Genomic DNA, 25,510 nt, shown 5'->3' with positions numbered 1-25,510 from the left:
TTTTTGAAGAGATTTCTGAAAAATAAAATTGATTTTCCTTTTTCTTTCTTTCAAAATACCTTTTTGATGAATCACAAATCAAAAATCATCTACCTTTTCATACATCTACTTTCCTCCAGTTTTAAATAAATATTCCCAATATAATTACACTAGAAACCACAATGTGACCACTTACACTTTTTATATGGGATTATTTCAGGAGAGGTTAGAGATTACATTCACTGCAAAACTGCCTTACTCCTTTTATAGCTGCATGCTTCAGAGTTTTCACTGCTGTTATGGATTGCTGAGAGCCTTTCCTAGTGTTACTCTTTTCTGTCTTAGCATGGAGACCCGTGTCTATTGATAATGTCTTATCAGACCTAAGTATCTAATGAAAAGTTAGTTTGGGAATCCAAGGTAAAAAAAATTGACTACTTGGCAACAAGATAATTTTAAGAGAAAGAGTGGGTCATTTAATTGCAACACAACCAACAGCAATGTAGGTTGTGTCTATTTACACCAGTCTTAATAGAGCAAATTACTACTTTTCAAATCTGAGGCAGACAGATATAAACTGACTTTGTAAGAATAAAAATATTCTCCTATACTTGCTTTATCTAAGAATTTATTATTCTAAGTACTGCTTTAACTATTTGGTTATCCTTAAAAGATGAGAGAGTCTTGGGCTGGGGATTTGAGAGGAAGAGTTTGAAATACCCTGTGCTCGGAAAGTGATCACATTTATGAAATTTAAAGGTATTTTATTTCAGAGCAGCTTATTAAAGAGCACTGCTCACTCTGCCTGTGCAAGTAATTGATGGTGTATGAATCATATGACAGTTCTGGGATGTTTCTTTATGAACTGTGCTGATTCTTTGTTAACATACTAAACTGCAGAGCAATACAAATCTGGGGGAGGTTTTGAGATAAAAAGTAACAAATACTTGGGATGAATGAAATGAAACTAAAATTATATTGCAAGATATTACAGAACATGGAATATTAAAACAGTAACTAGAAAAAAAGAAGACGTTTGGGACAATTTCCCATTTGGTGCCTTTGAAATGATAGCGTTCACATAATTACAGCAACAACTTTCCTTTCCTTGAACCTCGACAATAAGCATGATAGGGACATCTCTTCTGATGCACTGCCCTTGATTTTGTGTGTTTCTTAATAGAGTCATAACCTGAATCCTTATAATGATTATAATATGAAACTCAAGTTTTCACTCATTTATGTAAGTCTATACATGGGACAAGGTTTGGTTTGGTTTTTGGGTTTTTTTTTTCAGAAATTTCTTGCTTGTGTAAAAAGGCTGACTTGGGACTACACTGGCCAAAGAAGGTAGAAAATTCATTTTTATGTGCCTTTACTGTAACTCTTGCCATCAAGACAAATCACTATACTATCCTAGTGTTCAGTATGAAAAGAAAAATTGCTAAAATTGAAATGTACAAAACTCACGAAGCAAAAGAAGCAGAACTAATATGTCATTTATTTAGATTCAGTTATGTTCTTCATGTGAGAGTGAGACGTAATAACAGAAAAGCCTTCACAGAAGATATGGATGCACCTGTAACACCTACATCCAAGCAGTGAGTACATAAGCAAAGAGGGAAATACATCAATTTTGTTGATAAATTAAGAAAGCAAACCACATCAAACACCAGGCATTTACCTTGCATTTTCTCTACAGATTTTATTTGCAGTATAGATATGGCTAAAATATTACTACTGTGTAGTGTTGGCCAAGCAATTTGTGAGCCTATAAACTTTGATTGATGGCTGTTGGGTAGAACAGACCAAAAGATCTTGTACCTGAAGATGATGTACTGAGTGACTCATGATAGTTTACGATGATGTTTAAAATCTTAATAGTACTGCTTGTTTCTGTGCAAGAGCTGATTTTATTACAGGGACCAAAGGCCACTGACATTTTGGTTTCATAAAGCATAAATATATCCATCAGAACAATTTTATATTCAGAATATGAAAGCAACTGTTAGGGCTGTGCACAAACACTGGTGAACCGAAGGAAAATAACTTTTTTCTCATGAGAACGCCATGGGCTCATGGCAACATGGAGAAATGGGAAGAAGTTATCAAAGTCTGCTGAGCCTTCAGTAGCACAACTACATCATGTAGTCTGTAAATACTGGCACTCAAAAAGCATGGCGTGCCATGATTTACTGTGGACATATTTCATTTGAATTCTGATTAAAGACTTAGGGTTTAGGAAACTAATGTTTATAAAGAGGAACTCCTCAAGAACAGCAGCTTGTGCTATAGCCAAGCAGAATGCAATAATTTTAAACATGTTGTGATTTGATCTGCTCTGTTGAAGGGGACAGTAGCTTGAATCAGCTCCAGGCAGGAAGAGTCTGACAGATTTCCCAAGAAGTCCACAAAATTCTCTTCATTGATGGTCATCTGTTTTCAAGTTTATATTGAAATTGCAACTGCTTGTAGCTGGACATAGCACTAAGGCCTCATGAAAGTCAGTTATGATAGCTGAGAGAGTAAGTTCAAACTGCCAAAATTTCAAGTGGTGAATCCTCTTTAAAATTTATTCTTCATGTTAAACATTCTTCTCATTTCACAGGTATTTTTGACATAAACATTGTCTACTGTAGGGATAGGAACAAAGCACTTCTTTTGAAAATTGCGAAAAGCATTTAATTGTTTTAAACAATAACTGATGCTTTCCCAAAACTGAGGGACTTAAAAGTTGTATTCAAGGCAGGAGATTTAAAATGTTTGGATAATTTTCCCACATATATTTTCTTTTTTAATTTTTAACTTGCCTGTTTTAAAAGTCATCATGTGTAAAAAATGAGGGAACAAAAGTTATATCTCTAAAATACGTAAACCGTTTAATAGAATATGTTCTTAAGTGACACAACAAAGTAATGGACAGTGGACTGCATGCTATACAGTGCTGGCATTTTAAACAGCTTCATATTGAGGAGAAGTTAGTAACCAAATCTTAAAATCTGCTTCTGTGTGGGGGAAAAGATGAACAGCAGAAGCAGATAGTTTTTCTAACCAGAGAGTAAATGCCTTGTCTATAATTTCTCACAGCAATTCGAAATGTTTCTAAACAAAATAAAGCCAACCAGTTTTTTTAGTCTTTGGAGTCATATGTTTATAGATTATAGATTTTCTGTGGTTCAGTTGCTTGGTGTCCCTGCCCCTCATTAATAGAGATGCTCACGTGTAAAGTCATCACAGACTTTTTGTGAATACAAAGAACCTCAGCCTTAGAAGTGCAAGATGTCCTCAAAATGAGTGATCCATAGCCATGGATACCAGGAAGTGCTTTAAATCTCTTTTAAGAAGAAAAAGAAATATTGCTGAATTTCTCCAGGTCTCAAGATGAAGTATATTTCCTCACACCTGATTTCCTCCAACCTGATCCCTCCTCTCCCCAGATAAAGAAATCTTTAATGTTTCCTTCACTGACAGGAGCATCACAGGCAAAACACAGTGTGTATATGCATCTGTATTTCCAAAAAAGAAAAACATCACTAAATTTCCTTTAAGATTCTGTTAGAAGTTGTACAGAGCTCAATTTTGAGACCTGTAGCAGTCCATACTAAAATTGTATGCCATGCTATGAAAATGTACTCCTTCAGTTTTTGCAAATCTGTTTACATGCAGATACGATTCTTTCCCAAGGAAGAAAACCATGTTGCTTTCTTTCACTGAAATATCACCAGCATACCAAGGTGCCACAGCAGTCATGAACAGTAATGTTGACAGATATGTGGACAGATTATATATAAACATGTGCATCCATAACTGTGTGAACAGTGAAGGCTGTGATTTAGTTTTCAATTCCAGTAGCACTGTCCCATCATTCCCATGAGAACCACTGATCACTCAGAGATACGTTTTGGGGTGATTGGTCCATTTTTGCAACATCTTGCTATTTTAGAAGTGCCAACAGCATCCCACTTTGTATAACATGCCTGCAGTTCCTGCTGCATTCTGCTTGTAATGCTGGCCAAAACTTACTTGTTTTGATATCACTTGTGCTCAGTGGGCAGTCTAATCAGCCTGGTTGATGGCTCCCCTGATTCACATTGCTCCCACTGTGCTCAAGGTTGCAGTATATTAGTCTCAACACAAATATGAACTTAAAAGTATACACAAAGTATTTATTTAGATGGCACATGCAGAATTCACATACTTCCAACAATAACTTTATGACTGTTATGTGAAATATTTAAACACTGAAAAGGATAGCTATGGCAAACAGAGAGGCTTGTGATGAACTTATTCCCTATTGTTATAATACATTGGAATTATTTGTATAAAATGAAGGAAGAAATATTTTATAAACTATGCTGGTGAGTACATTTATTACACTGGGTTTTTGAAATCCTTCTTTTTAAAATCCCAGTTAAAGTAGTCACAGTTCTAACTAATTAGTCCATGAAACACCAATTTTAAAATTGCTTCCAAGCTCCTGATCCTTTGAAATTCTTGCTTTCTGGAGTTACTCAGTGCCAGTTTGCTTTCCATAAATAGAAAGGGGCTGTGATTTCTGAGATACAGTGTCATGATGCAAAGTGACAATCAGCAGGGCATGTCACTACAAAATTTTCTATATTGCAACATCAGGCAATACTGATACTTCAAAAATCTATAATATGAACCTTTCACAAATCAGAATTGTCTGCAACGCGAACCTAGAGATTTTTCTGATTGAAATTCCCTTATAAACAGCCTAACTGATTCTAAGAAATGCAATCTAATTCATTACATACAGTCACAACATTACCATGTGTTTTACTCTATCCCTTTTACATGTACTATCTGTTTTACTAAGCATAGGAAATTAGACTTCCTTCTAATTAACCTCCTCCACCCTATGCTGCTGTCAACGTCACACTGTAATTTTTGCTGATATCTTTCAGCCCAAATACATTATTATAGCAGCTGAAGTGCATGGGGCTTGTTCTCAAAACAGCTCCTACCATACGCACCTCTGAAGAACTGGGCTGTGATCTCTCTGATCAAATTCCTTTTCTGGAATATCATCAGGACATTTGCTAGGGACTGAAGGAATTCAGTTCTTCCTGGTCTCAGAGAGTAAAACAAAACTACAGCAATGTATTTAGGAATAGGACCTTTACTTTTGAAGAAAATGCTTTTGTTACTGCAAATGAAAAGGAAATAGAGAAGGAAGTACAGACAAGTGACAAAAAGAACCTCTGAAATAATACTTTGAAGAAAATTTTGTTGATATTTTTCAAATGGAGTATCTGTAAAAGCTGTTCTACTACACTTATATCTAAAATAGCTATTAATGACATGCATAAAATTTGTATTAAATGGTGTTAAATTAGCAGGAATTGGGAAGCACAAAATTTATAATGACATCCTGCATTTTATGCGCACAAAAACAAATGCCTTAATTGTATACCAACTGATTTTCTTTTACATAAATTCTCATATTTGCTCTCCTCCCCATTCATTCTTTTGTTTCTCCTTTTCCCCCTTAACCAAATAATTCTTCCCCAGTGGAGTTCAGTAGGAATTGAGAGCTCCAACTTGCATTGAATTAAAAGTAGGAGTCTGTTTTATAGGTTAAAGAGTATTTAAAAAAATAAAACTACACTCAAAACATACACGTTGTCAGCATGCAATAAGGATTCCCTCATTACTGTGATGAAATCATCTGTATCTGATCTAGATAAATTCCAATATACCTATGATAAATTCCTTCTCCCCTTGAAAAGAATACAGAAGACTTGATCTTTCTATTGGCATTTATCTTCTCTGATGTAGAGGCATAAGTCAAGTGCAATAGTCACCAGTGACTTATTATTTCTCTTCTCACAGGTGAAGATGAATGTCATAAGGGAGATAAGCCCTCGTGCGCATATATTATATATATAACACTTATATGAATAAGGAGATATTAAACACACTATGAATATTTTCTTCTACCTTTTATATTTTTTTTATTCATCCTAGACTATCGTTAAATAAAATTAGAAGGTGCTCTAAGTTCCTCTTGAAATGAAAAGCTTCAGAGGATTGAATATTTCCTTCAGCACTGCAGCCTGTCATCAGCAAAAAAGACATAGCCTTTGTTTCTGTTTGACTGAGAATTGTTTGACAGAGGCACTAGACTGGGACCGCAGGCAATGGGCAGAAACTGATATACAGGAGGTTCCACCTGAACATGAGGAAGAATTTCTTTACTGTGCAGCACTGAAACAGATTGGCCAGAGAGGGTGTGGAGCCTCCTTCACTGGGGATATTGAAGAACCTTCTGGGCACAGTCCTGTGCCATGGGCCCTAGGATCATCCTGCCTGAGCATAGAGATTCAACCAGAAGACTCACTGTGGCCCCTTCCAGCCTGGCCCATTCTATGATTCTGTGAATTTTATCTACTTGCTCTGTTCAAGATTTCTATTCTCCAATACCTAACTTCCCATGACTCAGTGCTCCATCTTGTTGTAAACATGATATTCATAGCTCTTTCCTCTTTCAGTGCTCTACAAGCACGTCAAAGAAAATCAGGTCAAACAGCATTTTATTAGATGTGTACTTGTCTTAGAAACATATCTGCTATTTGACTGACATTTTAAAATACATCTAGAATGAAAAAATTACTACACCTAAAAAAATCTCTAATAGTTCAGAAAAAAGCCCAATTTATTGCATTTATTTGTCTATAAAAGTAGCTAATTGTAGAAGCCTAATAAAGAGCATCAGAACAAAGGAATCCTAGTATTTTTTAACAAAGAATGGTTTCTGGCCATAAAGAAAAGTGATGAATATTCCTGAGGATGCCAAATTCATATTCATCCTGCACCCCTCTCAGGTCCTGCTGTAAGCTCCTGTCCCCAGCAGCCAGGAGGGCAGACGGGAGGGTTTGGTGTCAACACTGGTGGTTCAGCTTCGATGTGGTCAGGCTGTGCCACTTCACTCAGGCTGCTGGAAAAGGACTGTGAGGAAGCCTCCAGAGAGGTGAGAAAGGCAACACTGAAAACAGTGTAGATTGTTGAGACAAAATCCTGCAGGGAAAAAAAAATAATAAAAAGACATGGGGAGGCTGTATATGTCTATAAAGGTCAGCACGGTCTAGGTCTAAAGGCAGCAGTCTGTAACTTCCTTTCTGGTGTTACATTGCAATTCATCATTTGCCCAGGTTAGCCACAGAGTACAACTCCTTTCTAGTAGCTCAAACAAAATAAATTTCAGAAGGAAAATTAAACACCCTGTCTCTTTAGATGAGCTACACATGTCCTAAACCAAAAAGTGACATATTCAATCTTCTCACCAGCTTGATAGATTGGCACATATAATACCGACTAGTAAAAAGTATTGTTGCACATAGACTGTGATGTGAATATGTATTGTAAATGTATTGTAACGTATAAATATGTGCTTGCGTCAATGATTTTAAAGCAAAAACATTCAATACATGAGTCATACTATATTGATGAAAACCACATAATATTTTTTATAATCAACAAATAATCCCTTCAGTCTGCAAAATTTAAAAAAACCAATCAACATACAGATATATTCCAAAATACGCTTGTAGACTGTCAAAGGAGATTGAATGAAGATATTTACTTAAACTACGCACCTGAACTTTTGGTCATTATTTTTTTGAAACTGCTATGGATTAATAAATAAAATCTATGAAATATATGTTATAATGATTTATCCAATGTTTACAGTGAAGGACAAGGAAAATGTGGCATGTCCTGTGCTTTGCGTAGTTACAGGGAGTACTTAGAAAGAATATTGTGGACTAACACTGTATAATGTGAAGTTCCCTGGGGACAGCCAGTAAATCAAAGCTGTGGATGGGAGACAATGTTCTTCCTTGCTGCATTCATATTTTTCAGAACACAGCTTCATTATATCTGGTAAATGCCAAATTATTTTCAATAATTTCAATAAAAAATTATTTTCAGAATGTCGTTAGTGTGAAGGATGGACACGAATGCTCTGTAATATGTAAAGGTACAGTTAAAGTGAAAATCTGGTACCAATAATTATTTGCAGTCAAGATATTGCCTGATGACAACACATTAGAAATATACAGCTGGCTTAAAGAAGACATTCATATCTTTGTACAGATATATAATTTTTAAGGTAGTCCATGCACCTCATCAGAATGAATGCAGACACTTTCCAATACCACTTTGATAACATTTGGGTTGCCTATCTAATATGCACAATACTGAGGGAGGTACCCATGATGCTGACTACTCATGATGACCCATGAGCTGACTACTCTGATCTAAGTCTTTCAAAACAGGAAAGTCACCCAACTTTCAGAAATTCATAGACTTTTTATGTTTCTAATCCACTGTCATAATCATCTTGTGACACAAAATACAAATATTCACCCAATAATTGTTGCTAACACCTTGTGGATGAAGTATAACATCTCTTTCCAAAGGATCCACAAACCTAATTTAAAACAGTAAGACTGTCAAACAAATCCTTTGGCAATACATGCAACTATCTAATAATCTTTAGTGCTAAAAAATCTAGTGTTTATTTCTAATCAGAACATAACTGGCTTGAGCTTCCAGCCACAGAAGTCTCTGTTTGACAGAATAGAGACCTCTCTGATTAGAAATCTCCTCCAACTCTAGATTCTGACCAAAAAAATCATGTCAACATTCAATCTTCTTTCAATAAAGAAAATATGTTGTGCTTACTGCAATAGTGGTAAAGCATGTTTTTCCTCCCTTGGGATTATTCTTGATAGGCAAAGGTAGAGAACAAACTAGCTCCATGCTGCCTTGTGTAGAACTTCCCCCCCTCCGCCCCCTTTATTTAGTGCTACTCTTAGACTAAATTAAAACAACTCCCATCATGTCATTGCATAGAAATTGTATACATCACAGTGTAAATGGATTCTTGTTAATAGTATGTTACTATGAAATAGTTTACTATTCAACTAATTATAAGTATGCAGTTCCTTGTCTAGCCTAATCCCAAATAAAAAAAAAAATTCTTTTAATAAATAATTTGAAACTATGATGCTATTAGTTATTTGAGCTTCAAAATATACAACAATATAAATAAAATGAATCCACTTGTTGAAAACAAAAAGTTTTTCAAGTCTGGCTGAATATTTTAAGATTTTGAGATTTTAATTTGTAGGAATTAGTATCTTTCTACATAAGTTTTATTTGATATTCTGAAATGTCAGCTACTTGCACCTGGAAGCTTTTCTTTAATTTTTTTTTTTTTTCCCTAGCCACTTGTAATGAAGTCTGTTTTGTGTGATTTGCATTTTTACATTGCTAAAGGGTGGAGTCTTTGCACATTTATTCAGTCATTGTTTTCCACTTTCCAATGAAAAAGGCTGCTACAGGTCAGAAGTCTCAGTATTTGAGACAGAGAAAAAGAACAGGATAACATTGCCTGATTACAGCAGAGCAAATTTTGCACCAAAATATGCTGTTTCAATTGAAGCAGTTGCTGGATGGCAGCAAACAGCCTCAGAAGCCAAGTCACATAACCTACAGCTGTTCCAAAATGGGGATGTTTTGCAATGCAGTGCCTGAGGCATGTCAAAGTGCAATGGTAAGTAATATACAGACTACAATAACCTACACTTAGAAAAGCAAACTAGCAGATTAAGCTCTAGTATGTTATAACATCTTTTAGGAGGAAAAGGAATCCTGAATTTTGTTCAATTTGACAACCTTCCTGTAAGAAAACATTTATGTTTCCAGATTTTCTTCCATTTCTTTCTTTGAGTACTGACATGAATGGCAGCTTCCTCTCTTCAATGACTCATCCATCAAGATTATCTAAAAGTAAAACAAACTCAGGAAAACACTCTTTACCCATCTCTCATCCCACATCATTTTCACTTTTTTTTTTTTTTTACATCAGGCCAAAAGACGATTGGTCTTCCGGTACAAGGGTGAGCTGGTTAGAATAAAAACTGGCAAAAAACTGTATAACAAAGATCCAAAATCTCTTGCAGGCTTTCTATTTGCAGCTGATTATCTCAGTTATTAGGGTACAAGAGAACTGTTAGAATGAACCATGAGACTCCAGTGACTACTGAAGTCGAAGGAAATAGTCCTTTTACCTCATTAGGTTTTAGATTAGGCATTAAGTCAATAAGATGGCATTGCCCAGATTTCTGCATAAGAGTAATATTGTAACTCCTTTGACTGCAGCAATAGGGGAAACCAATGGGAAAGATTTTTTTGTATTATGACTACAGTACAGCTCATCATTTTTCACAGAACTACGTAATTGCCTGCAACTGAAAGCACTTCACCATATGTTTTAAAGACATGTTCATTAAACTCACTACTTCTGTGCATTCTTAAGTGTTAGGGATAAATAGGTTAATAATGTAGGATTCATGGGTTAATATTGAAAGCATAGGTACGCATGAAATATCATATTTAAGCATGTGGTTTTATTTTTGATGAGGAAAAACATCCTCTCCTTATCAATGCATTGTGCAGTCATGACTCCATTGATCAATTCCATTTGAAAAATAAAAATTTTTGCATTTTGTTTTTCAAATTTCAAAATTCATGCTTTTCTCTTACATTCGGCTCAAATACTATTTTGTATAAAAATTATTGTACCTGAGGTCCCTCTTTACTTTTTGAAATTGTCAATCCAGAATAGCTATAGGGGTTCAACCAAATTTTGCAAGGAAAGACAGTACCATCTACTCCATGCTGAAAATCTTCTATGGCAAATTGCAAAAAAACATGAAGTAAAATAGGTAGGTTATAAATACCTTGAAAACAAGGTTTATAATGGAAATGCTGAAAGGCATTCAATGATAACAGCAACATTTGGCACCATAATAATAAAATACTAAAATGAAAAGGAAAAAAGTCTGTATGCTTCACAAAGGCTTGTGGATTTCAGGGGAAAACTATGTGAAGAATCAATGTAAAGATGGATGTTAATAATTCATTATGGTGCTTAGATGTTATTTACAGAAAACCTCAGAAACTCAACTTGCAGTCATAGTGTGGAAGAGTCAGAAAGAAGAAATACAGTGCTGCACCTTGCACTAGTATTTCCTTATCCTTTCCTCATGATAAAATCATGCACCTGAGTGTTCCTCGTGCCTGAGAGTCAGTGGCCAGAACAGTCTGCTCAGTTATTGTGCAAACAGCAGCCTTAAGTCTGCCTCAAAACAAACACAATGCCTGACTACAAATAAATAGTTAATGGAGCTCGGTCTCCCACTGTCTGACACTCAGGTAAGCTTCCCATTCACTTGTGACAAAATGTCTTTTTCCCACTGGACACAAAAGGGATTGATGGGCACTGCTAGAACAGGTGGCCATGTGCAGCCTTTGCCCTACAGGGGACCTGCAAGCTAAGAGCCAGTAAGGTACTCAAACCAGCAAATAGTTTTCATATTTAAAGGATATTCACATACACAGGTACATTAGCACTCTTCTTGCGTCCTCCAGCCTAGATTAAAAATTAAAGCAATGACCTTCGTCTACTCCTCTTGTTAAACATTTTCTTTTTATTGAACAGGCAACAAAAGCTAAAGATACTTCATTTTTCCTCTTTTGCTCTTTAAATTTCTATTCCCTCTTCTCTTTCCTTCCACCTGTTTTTTCTCCTCCTCCTGTTTTTATTGGCAGCAGTGTATTTGACTTGACCGCTCAAATACCCACTAAGGTCTATTTGCAATCCCCAAGCAATAGCAATTTATAGATGAAACTGGCCACTTACATATTCCTGTCTCCAAATAATGAACCAGGTTTCCCTCAAATAGCTCCACTTGGTAATCCTTTCATGTCTATTCTGCTCCTGAGCCATTTCTGTAGAGCATTGTCTACAGGGAAGGGGATGCAAAGTGAAAAGGAGCAATTGTGTGCATCTGTGTGTGTTCTTTCTCCATGTCTGTAAAACCCAACCCAAACTGTCAAGGTGACAATCCAAAACGATAATCAAAACCACTTTTTACATTCCATCTTGTAATTGCCGCAGGCAAGTTTGAAAGGAGATGCTAACAAATCCCAAAGAATATCAGGTATTAAATATTTGATACAGCTAGAAATGTATACAATAGACATCAAACTTATGTTGTATATCTCTGTAATTTCTATACCATAGGTAAACAACCATGTTTCAATAACAAATTCTTAGGTGGGTATTTGGAAATCTACATTAAAATCTGTTTACATTTTAGAAACAGCTCTGTTGTTTCTTCATGCAGCTACAACAATAACAACAAAAAGAGATTTTACTTGGGAATATTATCCCCCATAGACATACTACGAAAAAACATTTTCAAGGGTGCCTTTCTAGCTTTTTGCATCTTTACAAGTATTTGCTTTAAAGCAATCTTACATTCATACTACAGCCTGATTTAAAAATTGTAAGACTGCTGATTTACAAAATAGTTTACACTCATGCCTACAGTCTGCATTTCAAATTTTTCCAGTACTTAGCTATTAAAATTCAGTTCATTTTTACAGTGTCCTTCATAGGGAGCATTGAGAAGGCTGCATAGAAAGAGGGGATATTATGAGTAAAAGGGAAAGGTAAAACTAAGAAAGAGGTGCAAACTGAGGTTACTCTGCTTGAGAGAATAAGATTAACACAGTGTGCTGGTTTCAGCTTGGGTAGAGTTAATTTTATTCACAGGGGCAGGTATGGGGCTCTGTTTTGGATTTGTGCTGAACACAGGGTTGATAATATAGAGATATTTTTGTTATTTCTGAGCAGGGCTTACAGAGCCAAGGCCTTTTCTGCTTCTCATACTGCCACACTGGGGAGGGGCTGGGGGTGCTTGGGAGGCTGGGAGGAGACACAGCTGGCTCAAAGTGACCAAAGGGACATTCCAGAGCATGTGACATCATGCTCAGTACATAAAATGGGGGGAAGAAAGAGGGGACATTTGAAATGATGGGTTTGTCTTCCCAAGTCACTGTTACCCAAGATAAGGCTCTGCTTTCCTGAAGATGGCTGAACACCTGCCTGCCCGCGGGTAGCAGTGAATTAATGCCTTATTTTGCTTTGCTTTTGTGTTTGGCTTTTGCTTTCCCTATTAAACTGTCTTTGTCTCAACCCACCAGTTTGCCACCTTTCACCCCTCTGATTCTCTACCAGATTCTGCTGTTGGGGGAGTGAGGGAGTGGCTGGGTGGGGTTTGGTGGCTGGGTGGGGCTTGGCTGCTGACTGGGGTTAAATCATGGCAAACAAAGAGCCAGTGGAAAGAGTGGGTTTGCTCTCAGTCTGCACAGTCAACGAGAGGAAAAAAAGAGTGGTCATAGATAAAACTTGGTTACAAAATAGGCTGATGGTAAACAAATGGAATGGAATGGTGCCTTTACAAAAGGAAGGTGAATGAATGAGTGATGCACTTAATGTACATCCACTGAGCCGTGTTAACTGCATGTGTGTGTTTAGCTCAAAATAAGTGTAAGACAAATCGACCTAGGTCATATAGTTAGTTGTATGTTGTATCAAAGAAGTTCACTTTTGTTTGGGACAAGCAGCAGATATATGAGCAGTTACTAAGAAAGTAATTTCCACATAACTTTAGACTACCGCAGTGTGGAAATCTTCGTCTCAGCTATTTCTTCTAGACACTCTTCATAATCAATGGAGAGAAATAGGCATTTGGGGAACATGATTCATCTGATATATGTTAGTTGTCTAGTGCAGAACGATACCTAAGAGTGACAAATTTTTTTCAGTGACTACAGAGAAAGTCAAGATGACTAGTTCAGATGTAGTCATTTACCCTGGCTCAGACAAGTCCCCCTAATGAGCAACAGATGTAAGGTACCTTGTTACACTGCAGTAACTTAATCATGAGCCTAAAATCCTGGAATTAACAGCCAGTGGTGGGGTCCTGCTAGGATGAAAAATGCTCTCCAAAGACAGAATTAGCTCTGCATGATTTTATGCTGTGCTTTTAAAGGAAACTACGGAGGGAAAACAAAAGAGAGGCACAGAGAGGTGAGTGGCCCAAGGTCGCCCAAAAGGTCATAGTGTGTATCTGATTCAGTGACTTACCACTGAAGTGCAGTGCTGCTAAATGAAAGTGAAAAACAACACAAGGCAGGAGAAATTTTTCCTACTCTTACCCTCCACCCTCTAAGGATAGATTAGTGCAGTTTTTATTGAGTATTGGTAGGTAGCTGTAAACACTGAACAGTTGTTCCCCTAGTGTACAGTGCATGGTTCACCAAAGATGATCCTTGTATGCCCCATTCACAGCACAATGCCACAGCAGAATATCTGTATTAGGGTGTTTAAATCCACAAAGCTTCTAAGTAGAGGCCCTTCAAGATAGCAGCTTTACTGACATGTAGTTTACTTGGCAGAAAAAGCATAGCTATTTGGCTTAAGTGCCAAATGTAATGGACTGGTAGCAGCTAAAAAGTCTAGGCAACTAAAAGTTATTTTAAAAAAGCCATATGCAACCAAGAAGGGGTCATTTCAAAACTGTAATTGGCACATCCCTGTGTCTGGTTTTCTTGAATGTCTGGCACTGGATTAAGATTTCCTTGTTTTCAGATGCCCTCTTTCTTTTAGATGACTATGGCCTTTTAAGTTCTTTTTTTTTTTGGCACCCTGGTTTTCCAAGTTTGAACATAGCCTGTGGAGCAGAGTTGTGATATGTTCTTCCTAGTACAGCACTTGTGAGGGAAAGCAACTGTGTTCTGAAGTAGCTGGAGGTTTCAAGGATTCTTCACACTTTGAATCTGATAGAGTGCAATGTAGTAGACAAGCCTGAAGGGATTCTCAGTTATGGATCACCGTAACAAAGTCTGCATTTAAGAAGAAAATGCACCAGCTGAGATGATAAAACAAAATGTTTCTAGTCACTGCTATCTGAAGGACAGAAGAGTCTGATATGAACTGAGATTCTGAATTGGCATGTCATCCTTAGCTTGGGGAGAAAATAGACTTGATCAGTTCCTAAAAATGCTGCCTTCCACATTTCAGGATCACAGCTGTCTTCCACTTAAGAAGGGCACCCAAGACTGTATGAACAAAGCAGTAACTCTGTTAGCATGCACTGGAAAGCATCAGTGCTGTCTGAGCTGACTTCATGGCATTGCTGAAAGGCTTCACAAAAGCATTGAAGGGAGGCAACAGAAGCACTGGGCACAGCAAGGCCAAGCTTTGAGAGAGGTCAGGGGACAGAACAGATCAGGGAAAGAAAACCCATGTTTGCTGGGTTGCCCCATCACAAATTGAACTGCCACCTAAACCAGTAGGTACAGCTTTTCTAATGACCCACTGGATAGAGGGATGCTCCGAGAACTACCCAGATTTGGCTACAAAAACAAGCCATACATAAATTTTTATATCAGCATCACAAAGATGGTTTGATAGAATGGCAATGCTGGAGACTGGGTTTTTCTTTTAAAGAAAAGGCTTTACAGGTAAAGGTTCCTATGAAAATCAAATTCTCTTAGTAAATATAAACATTATGAAAATATATGTATTTCCTGGCATTTCCATGACATTGGAAATTACTTTATTATTCCATAACTGATACTTAATAATTAATATCTTCTTCATTTAGTTTTTATAAGGTTGAGGTGACTAGAGGCTGTAGAGTGGAGTTACTCAGAGCAACAGTAGGACCAAAAATGTCCTCCAATAAGCTGCCTGACAGCAGTTTTTGAATCCCAGTTTTATGCCACCTGAACAGAAAAATCCAGAACAAAATGTTTTATTTTATTTTATTTTCCTGCAGTGCCAGCCTGTTTATTTAGAACCAAATGAAAGAGAAAATTATATATGTGAACACAAGGCTTCCTGGACAGTTTTAAAATGTATTTTTAAAATTTGTATCAGTGCTGTACATTATGCTTTGTTGTCAGCCCCTGATATGAATTTTATCTGCCGTTCAAGAAGGTAGAGTATACAGGTAGTGAAGTAGCATTTTAATTAACAAAAGAAAAAAAGTGTCCTGAAAAGTATTATAATCTGTCCTGGTCAATAAGAAGCCACAGGGGGAAATTAACTCTGGTTACACATATCCTTTCTCTACAGTTCCTTAGGCTCAAGAAATGAAATATATTTCATAAAGCTGAACTGGTTAGTGGAAGAAAGGAACATAGAGAAATACTGCAATTATATTATAATTTTAAAATATTCAAACTACAGTATGGCCCAGACATCTCAGTCTGGGCCATACTATATGATTATGCAGGAATGTAATGCAAAATTATCAGAGAGATAGGTACATGCGTACACATACAGGAGTTTTTTGTTTTTATTGCTCTACTGAGATTCTCTCCAGTAACAAAAACAAGGACATGCACAAACACAAACAGAACTTAGGGGTCAAACTAATATGACGTATTTCCCTGCAGTGATAGAGTTTGACTAAGACCTTCATTCTTTCAAGTGTTTTAGATTTCAGGAGCCGAAAAGACCTTTAGTTTGTGTTGTCTCTCTACTACATAGCAGAAGCTTTCATGGAGTTGTTTCTGTCTTGACCCTTGATTTTGCCTTTCAGAGTAAACAATAAGATTGCCTTCTTGGAGAAGAAAAAAAAGGATGGAATATAGATGCTCGAGGTAATTATGTTTAATGCACCACATCTTCCTCCATACTCAACATTAACTCTTTTATATATTGGCACATCAACAGGCAAGGGACAGGGAAAACCTTATATGGCTATTTTAGTGTGACCCTTAAAAAGTGCTTAAGAAAGGACTATTCTGTTTCTTTCTACTATACCTGTCTTTGCCTTTGTTTCCAGCATTCCTCCCTACTGCTTTGATGGAGTTCTTTGAAATCTAACTGCATTGTCCCAGTCTCTCAGATTATTGCATTGTGACTTCTTCAATTTAGAGGAGCTCTCCCTTTTTTTCAAACATGTCCTTTCCACAGAGGAACAAGTGTGACATGATGAATATGAACTCAACCCTTTTTCCTTGTTACTGAGCTGACTTGGTTTTTGGTACTGACATGATGGTTTTGGTTTCCAACAAGAAAATGATACCACATCTGTGTAATTGGTGATCTGACGTCTTGATCTGTCTGTTACTAGTGGACAAGACACCTCATCAGTATCAACTTGTACTGATAATATAGTTGTTTTGACCAGTGTGTATCCATCCTTATGTATTTGATTTTGCTAATAAAAGTTGTTTGGTGTTTTACTGGTGCCAGAATCTCTTCCTGACACCTAATCTGTCTGGCCTTGCTTGCTCTTTGCCTGGCAAGTGCCAAGTGGTTGTCAGTTCGAGACATTGCCATGTTCTCCCATTGGCTGGAAGTGTGGCTGATTTCCCCATTTCTGTTGGCTTATATTTCAAAATATCTACATCCTGCTTATTTAGAGGAAATGTGACCTTTTTAAAAACAAATATGACCTCTAGAGGGGAAAAAAATTTCAGAAAAAGGACATAAACCAAAGTCCGACTTTGTTGTGCATCTGAATTCTTAATTTTATTTTATTCAGAGAACCCTTACATCACAGGCAGTCACAGTAACTACAAATCCAGAAACAAAAATTGCTTGTCACTAATCTGATATTCTGACTTTTTAATGTAACTCACACTGAGGCTGCTGTAAGTATTAAAGTCACCAGAAGTACAGTCCAGATTCTCGAGGGAAGAAAGGATAGATAACCACCAGAGGTGAGAGCTGTGTGCAGTAAGTCATGTAGTCATAATACTGGTTTGCTGTAGCATTCACTGTAGCAAATCCTCAGCCTACCAGAAGAACACAGCCATATTATCCCATGAAGTATGAGCAAGACAGTATCATGCAAACTCACCCAGCCAATAATTTTTTCTGGGATATAAAACACACAGTGACTTATGTTGGAGTTACATGGTGCTGACAAGAGGTGATAGTGATGCTTAGCAATAATAATATTGCTAATTACTCTGCTATACTAAAGATATAATAAATAAACCTATTAGTTCCTCTGTAGCATAACACATCCTTATGTCTTTGTAAACACAGATAATATAGCTGGCAAGCATCAGTTCTAAAGCATGACAGCATGGTAGGAAGCCAGTTTACAGCCAAATTTAAAAAAAGAGGTCCAAAAAGTCCTTTTGATCTGTTACCATATGCCTTCTCTACTTTGTATAGCATTTGCTATGAAAGTCTCAGTGACTATATGATGCAAGAAAATAAGATTTTGCTAGTCCTTGCTCCTTTTGGAGTCTTCAATGTATCAGATGTCTGTAGCAAATAAATACAGCAGAGATTGAATAGTCCAGGAGGTTCCTGTAGTGCGTGGAAGGGAATGTCCTGACAGAGCTGGTGAGGGAGCAGCTGGGGGAGCTGCCCTTCTGGACCTGTTGCTTGTGAGCAAAGACTTGGAGTTGATGTCATAGTTGGGGGCTATCTTGGGCACAGCAATCACAAAATTATAGTTTTCTGTTCTCAGAGAAGTAAGAAGTGGGGGTCAAACAAAACAAAAAAAAGGAATTCCAGAAATACATCATCAATGTGAGGAGAGCTAAGGAGAATCTCCATCTCTTATTGTCTGTTGGGGGGCGGGGGGGAAACACAGTGAGAAAGGATGAATAAAAGGCTGAATTCCTTAATTCTTTTTTTGTCCTCAGTCTTCAGTTGTCAGACAGTTGTTCTCCAAGTACCCTGCCCCCTGAGCTGGAAGATAGGGGCGGTGAGCAGGATGAGGCCTTCATAATCCAAGGGGAAATGGTCAATGCCCTGCTACACCGCTTAGACATGAACAAATCTATGAGACCACACCAGGGAACTGATGGAGATGGTGGAAGTGCTTGCCAAGCCACTTTTCATCATTCACCAGAAATCTTGGCTGGTCGGTGAGGTCCTAGCTGAGTGCAGGTTAACAAATATGATGCCCATCTACAAGAAGGGGTAGAAGAAGGGACAGGGGAGCTACAGGCCTGTCAGCCTGACCTTTGTGCTGGGGAAAGTTTTGGAGCAGATCCTCTTAAAAGGCACCATGCAGCACCTACAGGACAGTCAGGGGACCAGAAGTAGCAAGCATAGGTTTGTGAAAGGCAGGTGCTGCCTGACCAACCTGATCTCCTTTTATGACAAGGTGGCTCAGTTAGTGGATGAGGGAAAGGTTGTAGATATAGTCTACCTGAACTTTAGTAAAAGTATTTTATGCTGTCCTCCATAATATTTTCCTGGAGAAAGGCTTGGACATGTGCATTTTCACTGAGCAAAAAACTGGTTGGGTGGCTGGGCCCAGAGAGTGGATTAAAACCAGCTGGTGACTGGTCACAGGTGGTGTCCCCCAGGCCTCAGCATAGGGGCCAGTCCTGTTTAATATCTTTAACAATTATTTGGATGAGGAGTTCAAGTTCTCTCTCAGTCCATTTTCAGGTGACAACAATTTGGGCAGGAGTGTTGATCAGCTGGAGGGCAGGAAGGCTCTGCAAAGGGATCTGAACAGTCTGCACCAATGGTCTGAGGCCAAATGTATCAGGCTCAAAACTCGTCAAAATGCTAGGTCCTACACTTGGGTCACAACAAACCCTACAGGCTGGAGGAAGAGTGCAAATTTCCTTGTTGAAAAAGGATCTGGGGATGTTGGTCTATGGCAGCTGAACATGAGCCAGTGTGTACCCAGGTGGCCAAGAAAGACAATGGCATCCTGACTTGTATCCAAAAGAGTGACCAGCAGGATCAGGACAGTGATGGACCCCCCTGTATGACTCTCTGTACTCAGCACTGGTGAGGCCACACCCTGAATTCTGTGTAGAATTTTGGGCCCTTCACTACAAGAAGGATGTTGAGGTATGGGAGCTTGCCCAGAAAAGGACGACGAAGCTGGTGAAGGGTCTGGAGCACAGGTCTTGTGGGGAGCAGCTGAGGCAGCTGGATTTGTTTAGTTTGAAAAAAGGAGTCTCAGGAAAGACTTAATTGATCTCTACAGCTTCACGAAAAGGAGGTTGTAGTGAGATAGGGGTTGATTTCTTCCCCCAAATAACAAGATTAGAGGAAATGTTCTCAACGAGACATTTAGATTGGACATTAGGAAAAAGTTCTTCACAGAGAGGGTTGTCAAAAATTGGAATGCCCAGGGAAGTGGTGGAGTCACTATTCCTGGAGGTATTTAAAAGACGTGCAGTTATGACGCTTGGGGACACGTTTAGTGATGGACTCAGCAGTGCTGGGCTAACAATTGAACTCAAATATTAAGGGTGTTCTTTGACTTAGACAAGTCTATGATTCTATTATATTATTCTGTAATTTTATGATTTAGAAAAATATTAATTTTTAAGCTTCAGCTATTTTAGGAAGGAAAAATTTAAAAACCCCAAACCCAAACCCATCCAAAAGTAAGGCATAACAACATGTCAGATGTATTCTATGAAAATCTATTTGATTTTGGGAGTCTTTAAAATATTTCTTATAACTTTTTAAACATGTTGAAGAAAGCTTACAAAAATTCCTTGCAAGTACATTTAATGATTCATATTTGTAATCAAACATGCCTTCATTTATTGTGAAGATTCTGCAATTGCCAACTGTTACTGGCTAGTTTTCTAAGTTAGAAAATGGAACCATTTTTCCCCTTTCCTCCCTGTCAAAAGCTATACCCCTCTGCTGTTTGTACATATAACCTAAACTTTAACCAGCGTGTTTTGACCTAGGTAACTGGTTAGCAAACAGACTTAGGGCTGTGCTCATCCTCCTTATATCCATGCACACTCAGTGAAATTGCTTCAGGGCACATTTCAGAGTTGCACTCTCCATTGGCTGCATCCCTGGCACTGTTTGGAAATAAGCAGCACTTCTGCAGGGATAACCCAGTTTCTATTTTACAATCCTGACTACGCTGGTCACTTTACAGAGGAAGAGCTGCCAGCCCATTTCCTTGCCATTGCAAATGCCATCTTCTCCGGCATCCACTTGGTCAAATATTCCACACTTTTAAAGCACGTGTGAAGCATTACAGAAACCCCTATGTTCATCTCCAGAGAGCAGCCAGAAAGGGTTAAACAAAATCAACCCTGACAATACTAGAAACAGTTCTCTCAGTGTGTGTTGGTTCACTGCTCCACAGGGCATAGCAGATGTTGTGTCTGGTAGTAAGAAGGGCCCAGGAGGTGTGAGCTGTCAATCACTTTTTTTCCTAACTACAGGCTGTGCTATGGATATGAAGCACGACTAAAACAATCTGTCTCAGCTGGGGTGTGTGAGGTATCAATAACCCTTGGCAGAGGTGTCAAGAGCCTTGCTGGAATCAAACTACCCTGCTGACCAGCTGCTTAGCAAGTTAACAAGGCAGCATTCAGTGCTTGCTGCCCTCCCAGCCCAACAATTAACACAACTGGAGCAGGGCTCTGCTGAAATGCAGGAGGAGCCTCGCCGCATCGCCCTTGTGCTGGCGACAAAGAGATGCAGAGTTCTTTATTCAGAAGCATCCGTAACAACATGTGAGGAGTGAGAGAAACTAGGGCAGAGAACATGTTTTATTCTCAAATCAAATATGCTGATAAATATTAGCAATATGAGACAAATCTGAGCGGACTGGGGAAAAATAGATTTGTAAAGTATTTTCACTCATGAGGCCAGTAGCTGTAGAGCAGGCAGGGGAAAAGAACTCCAGTAAGGAATAAATTGTGCTGAGAAGCTAGAGTAAGGTAAATTTAAACAACAGCAGGAACAAACAATGTAATGAAAGAGTTCTGAGGCACTGGTAATCCAAACAAAAGCTGCGTAGTGGCTTGTTACAATCATCCACATGGCTGGTTAGAGTATTATAGAACAACCAGGTTGTAAAATGAACAGGCAACAGTCGGAAACTCTTAAACATTTTGCACTCATGGGTCATGTACTACTCAACCTCGTACCAGTATAAATTTGGAAGTAATGCCATTAAAATCAATGGCTTCACAGGGGTTTAACAGGGAAGAATCGGGCCCATTTGTAGAAAATGATTCAATTTTTCATTTTACAAACTGCTAACTCCAGCTTCTGGAGTTAATGTTTTTCTTAAGCCCTCAACAATTTTTGTTTTGTTTTGTTTTGTTTTGAAAACTGAATTACTTTCATGTCTTTTTGTATTCTACATTGCTTTATTTTGTGGTTTTGCTCTCAAGGGTATCAACCAGTGATTATATACTGTTCCATTCTGAAAAAAACCCCAAACATGCTGTACAGCAAAACATGAATATTAGCTTTAAACAATTTAATGTTGTTTGTCTTTGCTTTGAAATTCAATAATGCCATCAGCCCAAAAGACCTTTTAGAGCAGAGTATTTCACACAGTGAAAGCTGCTTTCTGCTACAAAAGCAGAGCAGCTGTGGCTCCTGCAGATACTCTTAAAGACAGATATAATAAAACACTGGGAGGGAGTAGGTCGACACAGGAGCATGAAATGGACGAGATGAAGCCCTTTGTCACAATCAAATAGGCTGTAAAGTTACTATAGTAACATACAGTATTAAGCTCCAGGTGGATTGACTTAATGTTGACTAAACAAAAAGAGGTTAAGGAAAACCAAACCAATAATTATTACACTCTCTCTACGAAATGTTTGCCAGGATGCCATTATTTTGATTTATCCAAGCTGCACAAAACGTGTTGCAGGTTAGTTTCTGTTCTGATGAGCAGTTCTTCTATGTGAAAACCTGTAAAACAAAACCAAATTCAAAATCGTAAGAAGGAAGGGGATGGCTTTGCTGTTCCTGTAACAGACACCAAGGCAAAATCCAGGCAAAAGACCATGACAGAATTAAACTGTGTCAAACTCTGTCAAACACTTTTTTTTAAAAATTTTCTCTCTCCAGGCTCACCACTTCCCTAATGTGAGAAATGTGAAGAAGAAGAAGAAGAGGATGTTCAAACTCATCATGACCTACCAGAGCTTAAAAAACGATGAATAGAAAAGATACATACATTTTGAGACTTTGTTTTTATTTTCCCTGTAAGAACTAGCCTTTGCATCTAAAAATCTGCCAGGAGATATTCCACTAATTACAAATTGTATCTTCAACAGGAAGCAGAAATACATCTGGCTGTCAGTGTTTGTTTCTAGTTATAATCTTTACTGTAGAAAGAAAATGCCTGACAACTTATGAATGGGGCGCCTCTGGCTGCTTGTCCACCCTTCTCTTTTAGCTGTATGTCAAGGAAAGCACTTTGACATCTAGATAAATCCCTCAGTGTTAGAAAAACTTCACTTAGCTGCAACGGCCATTTCTTTCACTCCATCTCAGTCAGGAAATTAAAAAATCTGAAGATTTAAGTGAAATTCCTAGTTTTATTCTGAAACTTCTGATGCTGTCAGAATTCACACCTTCTATCAGAACTGTAATTTCATGTGTCTCTGGAGTAGTTAGTGAACTCCAAGCTGCTGCCCTATAAATCTTTAAAGGTTGCTGTTCAGAGAGGGAAGGAGATCATATTGGTTCAAACTGAGTAAAACAGAGTGGGTCTTTCTTTGATAAATAGTAAGTACAAATCAGAAACCCGGTTGAATAGCCACTGCAAAATGGTCAAAAACCTCTCATCTGTGCCATAAAATTAGTCTCAATAAGACTTGAAATAATTCCACACTGTCAAGGAGAAGAGAAAGCATGTTACTGCATTCAGGACATGAAGTGTAGTCTTGGCCGGTTATAATAAAAAAAAAAAAATAAAGAAGAACACAAAAGAGATTTAAATCATCAAAATTGTGAGACAGTTTTAAACTATACATGGTTCAAGAACATCTTTGGAAAAGACAGTATATGAAGGATAGAGGCAGGAAATAGCTGAAGCTCCGAATATTTGAGAGGTTCCTGTGATTATTACAGCCTCTTGGCTGGATACAGCAGCCAGGAAAGCAGTATCTACTGAAAGATAAGGGAAGGATTAAGCAGCTAGCCAGAGCTTTTTGGCAAAAATAACACAAAGGTTACTTTGTTTTTGAAACAAAGGTTTCAATAATTTCTTTTCTGTAATGTGGTAGAAATGTAATGTGGCTACACCCTTGGAAATGCAGTGAGGTGTGATCAGAGTAACAATAATCAAGCTGAGAGGCAGTCCTCAGGGCTTCAGTGGAGACAAATATCACTTGAAGAGGTACCAAGAACTCTTGTTAAAATCAGTTCAGGAATGGTTTCCTTTTTTGATGAGATTTATAGAAGTACCTGGCACAAGCTGGAGCCATGCAAGGGGCAGCACTAGACTATGACCAGCTTTCTCAAGGACAGACAAATTCTGCGTACTCTTGAAAATAATGATAATAATAGTGAACATAAATACAAAGACTCAAGCCTTCCACTTCCCCTGGAGTAGTACTAGCTCTCATTACTGGTTATGGTATGTCACAAACAATTCTGTACCTGGATGACAAAATATTTGAAGATCTCCTTGTGATTATTTGAGATATCTCTGCTAAGCTGGACTGCTGGAATGTCCTGAATGTCCTAATGACTCAATGTTAGACAAAAAGAATATCAGAGTAATGTCAGTGTCCAGAAAGCATCTTCACTTACTTGAATCTGCTATTACATATTCTTGAAACTGCAAATCATATTCTGGCATATCATCTGTCTCATAAACCTAAGTAGGACCCCAGATGTCTGCCACCAATGTGGTTATCCATGTCTTCTTTAACTCAACAAAGTTCAGTTGGGCTATTGAGGAAGAGCATCCTGTGAACTGTCGGGTGCAGTTCAGAAATCTGGTGTAGGCACTGCAGATCCCATAAAGATCTAGCTTGTGAGTCAGGAAGAACAAAAGGACAATGAATGCCCACCTCAAACATTTATGTTCTGGCACATGAGGACAGCCTTGCCCAGAAAGGGCAGGCTCTTCAAAAGGCACGAGCACAGGTCCTGCACCATTTAGGAGCTGGTTGCCTTAACAGAAGCAGAAGTGCAATCCATATAGGATATGGATAAAATAAAAACCCCATATATGAACTGTAGAAAAGACTTTAGTTATTAATTCAGATAAAACCGAGCACACTGTTCCTTCTTATATATTCTTACAATGAGGACATGTGCCAACCTTTGCATATAGTATGTGGGAAATAAGATGTGTATACAATAAGGTATCTGCCAGGGTTTCTTTGTACTTTTTCAGAATACTTTCTCATGGCCACCTGAGTATGTAGCAGTCCTTGAATAGGGGATGCAACGTAATCCTGAGTTTCCCAGTTATTATGCTGTTTCAGATCTTTGCTCTTCATGGTTAACATGTTAATTCTAAATGCTGGATACCTTTCCTCCTCCTTTGTTTGAGAAGTCCCAGTCAAAGCTTGTCACTGTGCTCTGTCAGTTCTTGGTTTAGGTTCTCTGCAGGGAGCTATAGGCATGGACACCAGGTGCAGCTCATCTCTAAGGAGTGGATAAACAGCAAAGCTCCTGTCTTCACACATGGGGTCCCCTTGCTATGCCCTTGGTGACCCACATGGAACAGGAGCTGAGTCATCCACTTCCTTCCTTAACAGCCTCTTTTACCTTCCTGTGTTGCCAGATTAGCTGACAGGATGGAAACCCTTCCCTGACCCCTTCCAGCCAGAGGAGATCACTTTTGTGTTTCTCTGAGTGAAGCAGCTGGAAGCCCAATGCCTCCTGTGGGGTCTGCACTCT

The 25,510-nt window shown here is 38.2% G+C and overlaps 1 protein-coding gene across 5 annotated transcripts in view; it reads right to left on the bottom strand.

Annotated features, from left to right (window-relative positions):
- Positions 1-847: 847 nt before the first annotated feature.
- Positions 848-25,510, bottom strand: part of LOC135296419 (uncharacterized) — a 384,334-nt gene continuing 359,671 nt past the window's right edge. For 3 of the 5 annotated variants that reach the window (XR_010358517.1, XM_064412762.1, XM_064412763.1), the window contains one exon: positions 848-7,020. Coding sequence is in view for 1 of the 5 variants with exons in the window: in XM_064412763.1 (XP_064268833.1) it covers positions 6,808-7,020 (213 nt within the window). In the remaining 4 variants the exon portion in view is untranslated. Of the gene's footprint in view, positions 7,021-19,641; positions 22,559-25,510 lie in introns of those variants that run through there. The other 2 variants (XR_010358530.1, XR_010358515.1) reach the window with 1 other exon arrangement.

The sequence above is a fragment of the Passer domesticus genome, chromosome 3 (genome assembly GCF_036417665.1).
Source record: "Passer domesticus isolate bPasDom1 chromosome 3, bPasDom1.hap1, whole genome shotgun sequence".
Classification (NCBI taxonomy): Eukaryota; Metazoa; Chordata; class Aves; order Passeriformes; family Passeridae; genus Passer; species Passer domesticus.
Note: the sequence above shows the minus strand (reverse complement) of the source record. Positions and strands in the feature narration are given on the sequence as shown.